The 14117-nt window shown below is 38.0% G+C and overlaps 1 protein-coding gene across 2 annotated transcripts; it reads right to left on the bottom strand.

The window, feature by feature from the left end:
* Positions 1-983: 983 nt before the first annotated feature.
* Positions 984-11937, bottom strand: LOC116309072 (uncharacterized). Of its 2 annotated transcripts, XM_089038193.1 has the most exons (10): positions 11778-11937; positions 8732-8778; positions 8080-8188; positions 7148-7417; positions 6592-6790; positions 5752-6332; positions 4891-5071; positions 3674-3988; positions 2616-3061; positions 984-2194 (listed from the first exon to the last, which is right to left on the bottom strand). In XM_089038193.1, the coding sequence occupies exons 2-10, from the start codon at positions 8744-8746 to the stop codon at positions 1545-1547; spliced, it is 2766 nt and encodes a 921-aa protein (XP_088894319.1). In that variant the 5' UTR covers positions 8747-8778; positions 11778-11937; the 3' UTR covers positions 984-1544. The 2 variants fall into 2 exon arrangements, with proteins under 2 accessions (XP_088894319.1, XP_088894323.1); XM_089038197.1 differs by lacking the exon at positions 7148-7417.
* Positions 11938-14117: the final 2180 nt, after the last annotated feature.

Here is a 14117-nt window from a genome sequence, read left to right as displayed (position 1 = left end):
GCATGTTGGCATTTTATATGGTGCGGGCTAATATTGTACTTGAAAGCCGGAAAGTACGTATACGTTACCTCCTTCTCAGATATCGTCATTTTCCATACATCGGTTCACTGGTCAAACTCAATGAAGCATTCAGTCGAGGTTGCAAGGTTCAAATTTGAATATTCCTTTGAAAGTACCTTATTGCGCCTCGCTTGAAGCGCTTTGTGTTTGACCAGCGAACCGGTGTATGGAAAATTGTAAATGACAAGGCATTTGTGACAATCACTTAATTGTAACTGGTCATTATTTCTTGTTTTACTCAAACTTTAGCAGATTATTTTCTGACCCGGGAAGTGCTGCCATAATGTTTTCATTGTTGTTTGTCACCATTCTCCGCGCGGTCAAAAACCTCTGGGATCTCCTTCGTGGACATTAAGTTAGCGCCAAATATTGCCAATCAACAAAATACAAGAAACAATAGGACCAACAGTGTGATAGATCAAAGTTAATAGAGGGGAATTGTTAGGAATCCCTATTGTTATAGAACTTTATTCACTTTTTTCAAGCTTGACCGTGCACAATCCTTGGTTGGCAATGGCTGAGTGAACAGACCAAAATCTTTCTTTTGGCTGCTAGTTCAAAATACTTAAAGATTTATAAGAGATATTTGAATATTCCTTACAACAATTCCATAGACAAAGTTTATGTTTACTTATTTTGCAATTTTGGATGTGCATAAATCAAACATTGTGCACGGTCAAGACCGGTTCAACATCAAGGCCGGGTCGTTCAAAGCTGGATTAGCGCTAAACCAGAATTAACTCTATAGGTCTTATTAAGAGTTAACCAAGGATTAGCACTAATCGGGCTTTGAACAACTGGGCCCAAAAGCGAACAATGACCTGAAAACAATAGGTTTCCTAACCATTCCCCTCTATTAACTATGGTTAGATAGATAGGTTCGAAACTAACCTCTGAGCCCTCCCCTGCCAATTGAATCTGACTCGGTCGATTGATTTTTTATTGAAAAGAATCAATGATTCGATCCTGGTCATAATTTATTGCTATGGACCTTTCTGTACACAATAGACACTGTTTTTCCATTTTAGACCACGTGCCATTCTCTAGAGCATTATTACTTTGTTTAACGGTTGCGCATGAGAAGACACATGAATATGAATACGACTCCAACAAAGAATCTTATTCTCAATAGACTGACACGTGGTCTGAAAAGGGCAAAAACTACGCCAAAGTGGAGTTGGTCCACTTGATTGGCACAATATGTTTCCCACACGTAACCCCGCAATCAAGTGTTTCAGGACGAAGTTAATCAACGGCTTTTGTTCTCATGGGAATAAACATGATGCCGTGTAATCTAGGTTCATACAAGTCTTTCAGCGATAAAGCTACCGATACAAAATACCTCACCTAATGAGACTCTCCCAAACATTTTCCTATTCATTTCTCGTTATAAAAGAATCTATGGACGTATTTTCAAGAGCACGTGCTACTCTTTAACATCCTCTTATATAAAACCGCGCTGAATCGAACTGATTTCAAAAGCATTATATTCTGACTTTTCTAGCTGATATTGTAATATCCATATGACTATGACCTAAAATTTGTCTGCCCGCTGAAAATAAGAAATATATACTATTAGGTTGTACGGTTACTTCGAAGGGAAACGGTCTCGAAGAAAGAATATAATACAGAGACCCGCTCACAGATATTTGATAAGTTTGTCCTTGGCACGAGTTGGCGACTTCGTAAGCAATGCTTATTTTACTCGGGTGATGTCGTGTTATCTGGAATAGACAGCCTCCGTGAAGATCTTTGACTTCAGCCTCAGCTCCAAACATCGGAGATGATAACAGACTCTTCATGTCTTCTGTCTTCAATACTCGAAGTGTTTGGTTACTTTTTGGTTTCGCTTTATCACACGCGCAGATTTTAATATCAACGTTGCTATCGACACAGTCTTTAAACTTGTTGTATAAAGTTCGCCTGACGTACGACTTGAGGGTTGGTGTCTCTCCATTCAACTCAATGGCAACAGTAAATATTTCGTCCTCTTTTAAACCAAAGGTTTTACTATCAACATGCAGATCTAGTCTCGTTAGAGAACCAGTGTTGCTTTGAATGATGTTCCGAAACGAAGAGCCGATGAGCCGAACACAGTTTCCATATCCTTTGAGCACGGAATTCTTTTCTAGGCCTGTAAGATAAATAGGGAAAATACTTAGTTCACTAAAAGGCAATTATACTTACGAATAAACTATTTTCGCCATGTAAGCACGTCTGCAACTTTGCTGGCAATACTTCGCTGTCTTTAAAATTTAGTTGCGTTGGAAAAAAATATCGGTGTAACCACCAGCGGGTTAGCTCAGTTGGTAAGAGTGTTGCACGTTTGCTGATCTTATCCGCACGCGCAGAAAACAGGGGAAAAAAGAAACAAAAATAACGAAAACTGACTACAACGGATTTTTTTCCCTTATATGATAAAACACCTTTATCCATGCTTAGTACTACAAACTTAGTACTGCCCCCAGTACTACTAACAGCACGTAGTAAGCGCCGAAAGAGCTCAAGAATTGTGAGAAGCACTCGCCTAAAGATGATATTGTGTTTGTGATTACCTTTGGAAAACTGTTCCTGGATAATATTGTTCAAACTTCCTAAACCAAACTCCGCCAGCCATCTATGACTGTTGGAATTATCTTGTACTTTGGAATCCGCTCCTTCGCACTGACATCGAGCTAGCGGCATCAAAGGTACATCACTACATGTTCTGTTGGTTGGAATTTTAGAGAACACGCCGTTGACTTTATAATCCACGGAAAATTTCTTGTCTTCGTCGTGTAGTGACATGAGTGCCGTATGAAGATCGTAGGCTGATAGTAGGCGATGTTGGTTGTATACTAATGCTTCGGTTCTTTGTTTGCCTAATAAGTCTGCCACGTTATTAGGCAGAATCATGAAGAGATGTGGATGGTAGAGCTCGTGTCTTCCTTCTTCTGTTACACCATAACCAGTGCGCGTGTGGCCATGGTCTGCCATGAGAATTGTCAACGTGTTGGGATCTCTGAAAGAAAAATAAGAAAAATTTTCTATAGTAAGCTACCACTCGCTATTATTCATTGATAACTAAGAAATAACTTTGAGCTATAGACCCTTTTAATAAATCCAACAATGCCTTAATTTCCGCGCGTTTGACGCGGTCATATTTGTTCATATGAAAATGTTTAAATGTTTAAAATGAAATTGAAAAGAATAAATCTGATGTCACGTGATAAGCAGGGGTGGTGTAGCGGTGGGAGCGCTCGCCTCTCTTCATTTAGGAACATGCGTAATAAGTAAATTACGAGCCTTAGATGAAACGACTGAAGAAGAGTGCCATACAAGCCTTTCACAACTTCAAGTCGCGTAAAAAATGAGCCAGCTCAACTAGAAACTGTGGACAGCTCTCTTCATTTAGTTTGATTCCCGGGATCGGTGTCGTCAGTGTGATCGTGAGTAGAGATGCTTGTTGGTTCTCTCCTGTGCTTCGAGGGTTGTTCTTCGGGCTCTCCGGTTTTCTTCCCTCCGCAAAAATCAACGTCTTAATTCCAATTGGAATTTTGTGGACGAAGAGCTACTCTATATGGAAATGCCACTGTTTATTCATTTATTTGATTTCGTTTCGATCCAATCTTACCTGGCCATGTTATGGATGAATTCTGCAAGTCCACGATCATCGTTACGTATTCTAGACCCCGTATCAGTATGGCCACTGTTAAAATGCTGGTACAAGAATATAGGAGCGCTATCGTCTGTCTCTCTTATTTCTTTGAAGATCTCTTCTAAATACTTCAAGAAGTAAACATTGTAGAGCTTTCCATTCAAGCAAACCTTGGCGGGCCGATCGTAGTGGTTGGTCAAACCATACTTTTTTAGCACCTCACAGCTGAAATGAGTTATCCCTATATGATCGAGATTGTGTTGTTTGACAATGTTCTGGAACGCTTGCCATCTGTGAGGAGGGAAAAGAAATACCACACACTGATATGTCATTCTACTGGAAATAAGATTGTTTGTTTGAATTGTATCCCTATAGACCCCTTGGTTCAATTAGGTTCCAATTCTCAGGAGATTGGAATTCTTATGTTTTGTCCCCCAGAACGAGCTACTTTGACGTCACGTGCAAGGGTCTATTCGTGTGTCCGTAAAACAAAAACATAATCCTCTAGGGAATGACACGTGAATATATGCACATAAAATCATTGATGGTCTCAAAACATAAGTTATTAGAAGCTAAGATCGAACGATATTCTGGGAAATGACATACTTATCCTCTGGGCCCGGTCGTACGAAGCCTGGATAGCGCTGTCCTGTGGATAAATCCTTATCCAGAGAATAAGTCGCTGCTGTCTTCCAATGAATCTATCCACTGGATAAGATTTATACGTCGGATAGCGCTATCCAGGTTTCGTACTACCGGGCCCCGATATCCATTTGAGATACACAGACGATATGAAACGTGTTCTGTCAGTGCAACGTTAGATGAACATTCCATGAGTCGTATCACTAGATACATGTAATTAACGTACTTCACATGTACAATTTCTGTCTTACTTTCGATGTTCTATGTTTTTTGAGCCCTGCAATGATTTTGCAATACTGCAGTTTCAAGTTCTCTCTTACTCAGGGTTACCCTAGATTTTGTGCAGAATATCCTTGGTTTTAGTGAAGTTCCGTGGAATGTAAGTGTCTGTATTGTTGAAGTTGTGCATTTTTTACCTTACCATTGGTATTTGCGAATATTTAGACACTGATTCGAGGTTAAGCCTGATTAAATGAGTCAGTGATCAAGGAACACAGCGGTAATTTAGGACTAGTCTTATTGAGTGTATATACTTAGTGATATATACATACGTTTGTTGATTTACGGCTCCACTTGCGGCTTTAATATTGCTTAGCATGATACCCCATGAGTCATGCCAACAGAGATCTTCCTGGAACATTGTCTGGTAGCCATGCTTTTTGAACTCAGTGTTCATGACAATGATACCTAAGGGTTTTGTGGAAGCGCTGGATTTGGAGAAGTCATCATTACCTATAAAAAAGTATAGAATATAATAATAATAATAATAATAATAATAATAATAATGATAATAATAATAATAATAATAATAACACTTTGAGTTTTAACTCTCTTGGGAATGCTTGCAACCCATCAATGAACTAATTGGATGATACAGTGGCCATCTTAGATCGCAAGGCATTATGTGGCTTCCAGGAGGCAAATAAAGCTTTGTTAAAGTAATGACGTCGATTAATATTAACAGCTAACCACAAGAGACAACAAGACTGAATTAAGACGGCACATCGATCACCTGTCTGTCCTCTTCTTGACTATACATTTCGCCATCACATTGCCAAAGTTATATGCAGATCCAAGAGACGTATACCCCATTCACACCTATGTGAGTTAAACTATGTTTTCGTTAGGACAAAAATTGAGAAACTGGAAACCTACAATATATAATGAAACTTTCTAAAATATTGTCAGAGCAAGACAAAGGATAGTTTACATGCATTATTTCCACCAAATATTGTGCAGTGTTCGTAGATAGTTTTCCAAACCTGTTTAGTTAAACCACTTTTAAACATGTTTAAGCCTTGGTATGAATGGGGTAGTAGCCTTGGAACCACACTACCTTGACAATGTAATGACACAATTTATCCTAAAGAAGAGGACAGACTGATGTGAATTTATGAAATAGATAACCTTACCTTGTATGATACCAGAATACAGGGAACGAATGTTACCAAAGGTATGCATACTAATACTCTGAAACAGCTCGTAGTCCAGTACAGTAGCATTGATGGACTCATCGTAAATAACCTTTCGCATGGCTGCAACGGATTGTCTCATGACCCGGAAGAAATGAGGACGAGAAATAGAATCCAACACGACAATATTTATATTAATTTTATTTTCTGGTTTGATGTTTTTGTTGGTGATGATTCTCGGCGGGTAAATTAAAGCTTGTAAGATGCCACCACACTTGATGAAACAAAAAGTATGCTTTTCTTTGATCTTCTTGTCGACATATTTCCTGACCTCTGATGTGCTGAATGTTTTAATGGCCTCCCATCTTGTTATGACTCCAATACTAGGGTCCATAGAACCTACATTGACTTCGTTTCCTCCACAAACTTTAGCGTCGCAATTCAGTTCATGTTTCTTATTTGCTGTTCGAGTAAAGGTGCAGATATCTTCGTAGGAAGTTTCGTCACATTTTCTTTCTTCCAGTGGTTGGTCTGGTCTTCCGAAGTAACTGTTTGCATCTTCACAAGATTTTTTACTGGGGCTGTGAAAAGAGGGGGAAAGAGCCAAAGTTAGTTCATGTTCTAAGTTTACGATAATTTTAAGAAAATGAAGATACAGGAAAAGTGCAGGGCCAAAACTAGCACTACTACAGCCAAACTACAGCCAAAAATATAAGGGAAGGGGCTTTACCGAATTTTGCGAATGACACTACAGAACAAATGAAAAAACAATGAATAATTAAAAAATATTACAAAAAATGCTGTGACGTCAAATAGTGTGTCCTTTTGTAAAATACGTACCGATGTGGAGCACACCCCAAGGGTAATTTACTGGTAACAGGGTTTTTAGCCGTCTTTCGTAGCGCTAAGTATGGGCAGGGTACGGGATTTGGATACGATCCATCACGATTATTTTGTAGGAACTCGTCCGTTAAAAGAGTGATGTCTTGGGATCGTATGCCATTTTCACTGTTGTCTTTCTTATCATGACGTCCTCCTTCTGTGAATGTGTTTTCATTCGATTTTTAGTTAACAGTTAGTATAGGTTTAATCAATACTTTTATAAGAAGAGGAGGAGGAGTGCAAACCATATAATATTCGTGAAATAGCACAAAAACTCTATAGCACTAAACACATATATTTATTTTGTTTTCAGTTGTTTCACTGTTGCTATTTGGACAAAATTTCTACTATTTTATACCACCAGCAGCAGCATCAGTATAGTAATAGTAATAGTAATAGTAGAAGAAAAAGTAAAAGAGAAAAATTAAATTTCCAACTATTTCTTTTTTTATTGTGATTTATTGACCAAGTAAAATGTGTTTCAAACATACCATGTCTTTATTGCAATACTCACCTAATGTTCTTTTTTCTACGGGCTGCACCGTTGTGGTTGGTGCTATGTTTTCATGTGTCTGTATTGTTGTGGTTGGTGGTATGTTTTCATGTGTCTGTAATGTTGTGGTTGGTGGCATGTTTTCATGTGTCTGTATTGTTGTGGTTGGGGATATTAATTCTTTGCTTTGTACTGTGGTGGTTGGTAAGAAATGACTTGTAGTCCGTGTGTATGATAAAACACCATTTACTTTCTCTTCGTTTCGTAATGATTTCTTTCCACTGCTCTGCACTGCAGTAAAATGCAAAAAAGAAATCTTTGAAACGTTTCTAGCCAAAACATTGATTTATCGAATCGAAATATCGGTATCTTGTTGTATTGTATCATATATAGAGGATATTACATGGGCGCACGGAGATACGAATTTTATCTTCGAGTGTTCAATTGATATTTCACGAGTGAGCGCAGCGAACGAGTGAGATGTCTAAATTGAACACCAGAAGATAAAATTCGTATCTCCAAGCGGCCATGTAATGTTCTGTTTATTATATAGATATCGATGAAACTTAAATAAAACAAAAGCTCAAAAATTCTTTATTAAAATACGTTACCATGTCAACAGCGATATCTTCACGTGTGAAAGATATGGTATCTTCTACTGGTGAAAGATGTCAAGTTTTTGACACTAGAGAAAACCTGGTATTTTATCGATATCTGTATAATAAACTATGATATTGTTCGTATCGTATCGCCCCGCATCGTGTCTTGTCTTGTCGTGGATAGTGTGGCATTGCGTCATTTTGTATCATCGTATTGTATCCGCGTGTATAATGTCGTCTATATCAACTGCCCTCTCGTATCGTGTAGTGGTGTTATGTCGTCTTTTCGTGATTGATAAGCGGTTAAGCCAGGCATGTGATTAAGTGTTTCTTTCTCTAATACAACTGACTCACCATTGTTTTTAAGTCGTTTCCAATTCAATTTATCCATCATGTCGGTTGAAAGCATAAAATAGATTCCAATAGATAACATCCCAGACAAGACAATTACCAAAAACACTCGCTGAGAAGCAACAACGAAAGTAAAAATTCCATAAAAATTTATCCAAGACATCATACTTAGTTTCGAGTTTTGCAGGAGTTTAGTCGTGTACAAAACAATCCGCATTTATAGGGAGGGCGGAATATTTTTAGACCGCGTTACAACCGCGTGACATCTTTGTTTCCGTGTAACGCATGAAATTAAATAAGTTAAGATACATTGGGTTTCAAAACAAGATTTGTAAAAAGGTAAAGGTAAAGTGTACCTATATTTAACGTCGGTAGTTCCTTCAGATGAAATTCAACTGCTATCAATGGAAGCCGACGGTGAGCACTTTACTCCCCTCTCTCCATCAGTGCTCTGTTTTAAGAGTATTTAAAGCCGAAGCTACACGGATTAGAGAGAAGTCGAAACAGACGTGGTGACGTAGAGATCCTTAGAATGTAGGGGTTTGCAATTTTCATTTACGGGGTTCAATTGCGGTTTACCCCCCGAATCCTCGCTATATCCCCCCTGGGGTTAGCCCATAACTATATTTTTCGTCCAGAACAGAACATAACATACCAGTTTATTTGCCATGCTTCAAGACTTCGTTTGGAGGGAAAAATTGTCTGAAAGAGATACATATACCCACGTGAAAACGCGGTTTAAATTCCATTTTTTCCGTAATGTATGTATTACTTATATATTTTTACTAGATCTTTTTATTTCACCCAAATTCAGATCAATTTTCTTTTCCCAATTGGATTTGTTTTAGCTCCAAAAAATTTTGTCTCCGATCCCCCAAAAATGAAAACATTGTCACTAAGTATTGGTATCCTTATGGACTTAATTGTAATGTAATCACAATCATAATATTGCGGCGTTTTCGTAAAATCCGCGCGCATGTCTCTATACTGTGATAAAAACACCTTGTAAGCTGTTGAGCACGAGATACTGAACAAACTTAGGACCACAATCTACGCGAAAGCCATGCAAAGCAAATATTCTGCTAGTTTATGCAGGTCCTATTTTAAGCACATCGTTTGACCTTCGGTCTCCTTCAAATTCACATACAAATATTCAACCTTTTGGCAGCAGATACGTATGATATATTATTTAAGTTGAGCATTTTAGTCTCTACGTTTTCTTAGAGGATTAGAAACGGCTACCGACAGTTGCTTTTGGTCCAATAAATTTGAAAAGTTTATATAAACAAGAAAAAATTCAATTAACGATTGCAACACCACAAAATAAACAAGAAGTGTAATAATATATTCATTATTTTTACAGCCGGTCTGAGAGCCGGTTAACAATAGTATTTCTTTTTTAATGACAAATATTTTGGTCCGTTCAAACTTTGAATTCTGCAGTTAAAACGTTTTCCAAGGGTTTGAAAGGTTGTTATGTAAACTTTTAAAGTAATGACTGATGTACAAAGACTAGTCCATGAGTTTAGTATCCTCCTAAGGATTTAAAATAAAGGAAACATGCTATGATTAGTAAAATTAAAAAGTGTTCAATTGGTTTATGACACAACCAGAGCAGTCATTAAAGGCCGGTTTAGACAGTACGATTTTCGCCTACAACTATCGTATACAACACGCTCGCGGCATCCTACAACTTAACTCGAGTCGTAGCGTGCAAATCAAGCCTACAACTCGCCTACGACAGACGCGAGCGTGTTGTATACGATAGTTGTAGGCGAAAATCGTACCGTCTAGACCGGCCTTAAGAGAGCCTTCTTTTAAAAGAACGTCCCGCCATGCTTGGTTTAAATGATAAACTCTCGTGGGGGAAGGGAGCTGCCAATGGTGGGCAAACATAAGGCTTTCCCTTCTTTTTACTGGAAAGATTATGGTCTAAATGTGCCAAGATTCAACAACAAAATATAAAAAGAACTAGTTAAATTTCGATTGTAAACCATTGTGTAAATAGAAAGCCAACTTTGACTTGGCAATGTATTACCGGATTACTATACAGTCGATTCCAAAAACGTTGTCCAAGTGAAAAGAGGTTTATAGGACAATAAATGTCACGTGTCTCATTAAATATTCAGTTTTACGCGCGTGGATTTTTTAAATTATTATACTGATGCAAAAGTAAATTACAGTATTGAAAACTGAATCTGAAAGATGCCGCGTGCTTTCTCGGATGATTTAAGGTGGAGAATGGTATACCAACATTTGTTTTATGCAAAAACATACCAGGAGATAGCCGCTAATCTGTTTGTAAGTCCTAAAACGGTCAAACGGACATCTACACTAGTGGAGACATTAATCCTTGGCCCGTCGGTCGACCAAGTTGGAGTGTCTTCTAGAACATCCTGAAATGCAATTGAATGAAATAGCGTCGAAAATATTCAATACAACTGGCCCTGCTTTTAGTGCCCAAACATTATGCAGAACGGTCCACAGGCTTGGATTCACGCGCAAGAAGGTATGGTACGTGCAGATTGGTTTGCTCATTACTCAATACTCAGTCTTGCAGAACGTTCTCTAAGTCTGGTAAGGCTTTCACTAGCTCAGAACGTAGCTCTGAAACGGTCTCTAACACTGGAAAATTGGGTAAACTTCTTACAACGTAGCTAGACTTCTTCTTGGAGTCCAAAACCCGAACTTCTAAAGTCGAAAGAACTTGTTTTGAATTACCCGCCGTCGACATTTTCTGCCACTCATGTGATGCAGCACGTTCAGATTCCTAGTTCCACACGCGCGTAAAACTGAATATTTAATGAGACACGTGACATTTATTGTCCTATAAACCTCTTTTCACTTGGACAACGTTTTTGGGATTAACTGTATGTATCCATTCGGGTTAAAAAAGTCATTTTGAGATCCCTATTAATTTCTTCATTCCCAAAGATGGATCAGTCGTTGTTTGTTTTTTTCGTGTTCTAGTTTCGAGTTGTTTTTATTTTTTTTATTTTTTTTCTGTCTCGTTTTCAGCAGTGTGGGTTAAATATTAACATGATATCAGCTGCCACGCGCTCACTCAAAACCATTGGTAGTGAACTATTTATATAGCGTTAGACGCATTAATTCAATGTTAAGGCTTTTTTTCAATATTAAAATTAAATTTACAAGTAGAAAAAGGTTATCCAATGGTCCATAAAGCTTTATTCATTGAAATACACTAGTGAATTGCGAATTCCTGAGGATAAATCATCAAGAATCATACGGGACTGACAATGGCTTCCATGTTTCAAAAGTTATTGGCAATCTGAGATTATATAATATATAGACGCAGTGAAGCCAATTTGAATCTTTTATTACGCATAGAATAGACGTAAATATAACTTGAGTCCTAAGAGTTTATAGAGGTTGCCTCAACTTAGATGTCGTTGTTGCAAAGTATGATTGAGAATTCTGGGCGAGAGAAGGATGTAGTGGAGTCGACAGAATCGTGACTGTTTCTCTATCTCGCTAAGTGTCGGCAAATGAAGGAAGGAGAGGAATAGAGAGAGAGTTAACTAAGGAATCAGTGTAATAACTGTGTTGATAATTCCTCAAATGAATTGTCCTGGGACTCGATCTCCTGGGTATTCTGGTACACTTTGTAATAAGTAATAATTTACCCCTCTAGTGGTATACTCAACATAATCGCTTACCATTCAACCATGACTACTTACCGATCTAAAGCTGTAAAGTCCAAAGCGCAAAGTAGAAGGCAGTTTCTATGATACTTTTCTGCGTTTTAAGTCCTCATGTTTCGACCTATTTTCTCTTTTATTGCATACGTGGATTAATTAGACGTGAAAGTTAATCATACATTTATTCAAATATCTCACTATAAAATAGGTCAGCGGTTCGTCTCGTCGCCAAAAAGAGGCCCAAATTATGACGCGAAATACAAGTCAAAATACATGTATAAACACAGGTAGCCCAAGCTTGGTTTCTGTGGTGTCCTGTTATAAGGAAATGTATGGAGATTCATCAAAAATTTCAATAAAATCATTGAAACGTGAAATAAAGCCCCGAAATTTTACCCGATCATTGAGAAATAGCACTTCTTTCGCTCTGCGTGGTTATTTTTTGAATTTAGACCGTTATAAGATTTTTTTCCCCCACCAATAACAATTATTCTTTAAAATAGGTCAGCGGTTCGTCTCGTCGCCAAAAAGAGGCTAGACTCTTCCACAGTCTCTCGCTCGTCCGTTCCGTCTCCACGCTTAGAGACTGTAACGGTACAATGACCGAAAGGACTTATGGGTCACGAAAACTTGGACCCAGCGTGCTTTGGGAACCAAAATACTTGTTCACAGTCTCTCGTCTTCGCCGCCATCTTGAAAATATTGAAACAATATTGAAAAAGAGGCCCAAATCGATATTTTCTATCACTAGTCCGCTGATCCGGTAGCACAGGCAGCCCAATCCGTTTATTTAGGTCTGATAGGTGTCTTAAGACGTTCATGGGTATTGTTCGCGCGCATCCTTTCTACGCGCATGAATTAAGATGAGCCCAAGCTCATCAAATAGAAATAATATATATTTTGTGCATAATTGGAATAGAATTTCACGTAACGCGAAGGCTTCAAGTCCACACTTGTAGCACAATAGCATTTTAAATTTCAAATGCTAATTAATTATTTGGTTATTTTCTAGAATTTTGTGAAAAATAGGGACGATCAATTAATTTTCAGTAAAATACAAATATTTTTTGACAGCTTTCTATGTTTTACCGTAAAAAGGGTGAACCACGCATTCTGACGACTAATGAACAAAGTCGGGGATACCCATTCTTTATGGGATCTTTTGCCCATGAACGTCCTTAATCCCTTTGCTTCCTCTCTCCGTCAATTTCTTCACATAATTCCGTAGTAATATGTGACGAAATAATAGATAGCATAATTTAGTTGAGATATATGGGTCCGCCATCTTATTGGTGTCCCATTGATCATCAGGGGCACAAACTGATGGCGGCCAAATCACCAAGGCTGAATTAAACTCGACAAACATACCCTCAAACATCATGTCATGAACTCATGCCTTAAAAACACCACCAAATGATGTACCTCTAAACCATAAAACAAGATAGTATTTTTTGTAGTCAATCTTTGATAACATTCTTCCTGAGCAAAAAGCAGACAAACAGAGATACTCTCCTTGTTATGCTTGTCCATTTACAGCTCTTCCTGCAAGTGGAAGCTCAGAAGGTGGCAGGGGAATATGGGACATGGACGGTGTAATAGCAGCAGGAGCTACATCCTCTCCAGCTTTTGCCTTTCCATATTGCTCTCTCTAAAACTTCAAAACTCCAAAGCGTCTTGACAGCATTATTACAGGAATGAACAGGAATGAAGTGCCAATCAGGAGAGCAATGAGGAAATAAGCCCATCCAGGATAGTCCAGCTTGATGGATTTTCCCTGGGTTTATTTAATTTTTCAAGAACAATAATCATCAAAATAAAATCACCCTGACACAGGAAGCCCAAAATAGCACCTTTAAGCCTCAATATCACGCCCAGGAATTGTCCAATCGACCTCATATGTATATCATTTGAAAACTGATGATGTCTACAATTTGACTAAAGTGGCTTGTTTTTAACGGTGATATGCACTTTAGAAAACAAAAGAAGATCACTGAAGCTGAACTTTTTCTTTTGTCTTTTAATGTATTCCTTTCTCACTAAATTACTAATGTTCAAACTGAAATAAATCAATAAGTAAATAAATAAATAAATAAATAAATAAGAAACAAACAAACAAACCTAAACAAACAAACAAATCAACCAACCAGCAAACAAACAACATACTGTCCAGCTCATGTACTATAGGTCTTACAGGGCACGACTTAACCAACAGGGTCTCGATCTTTTAAAATTGACGTTACGTAAGAATATATTAACAAATCATCCAGTAATGTTCGAGAGTGTGACATAACTAAAAATATCCGTCCAATTTGAGGGACAGAGCGTTAGGACAACGGCGACATCAAGATGCTTTCTGGCGGAGTGGTATCCGTTCTTGCA

This window comes from Actinia tenebrosa, unplaced genomic scaffold (assembly GCF_029948245.1).
Source record: "Actinia tenebrosa isolate PJP-AT-01 unplaced genomic scaffold, QUT_ActTen_1.0 PGA_scaffold0__85_contigs__length_37466705, whole genome shotgun sequence".
Taxonomy (NCBI): Eukaryota; Metazoa; Cnidaria; class Anthozoa; order Actiniaria; family Actiniidae; genus Actinia; species Actinia tenebrosa.
The sequence above is the reverse complement of the archived record's forward strand: the minus strand, read 5'-3'. Positions and strand labels throughout refer to the sequence as shown.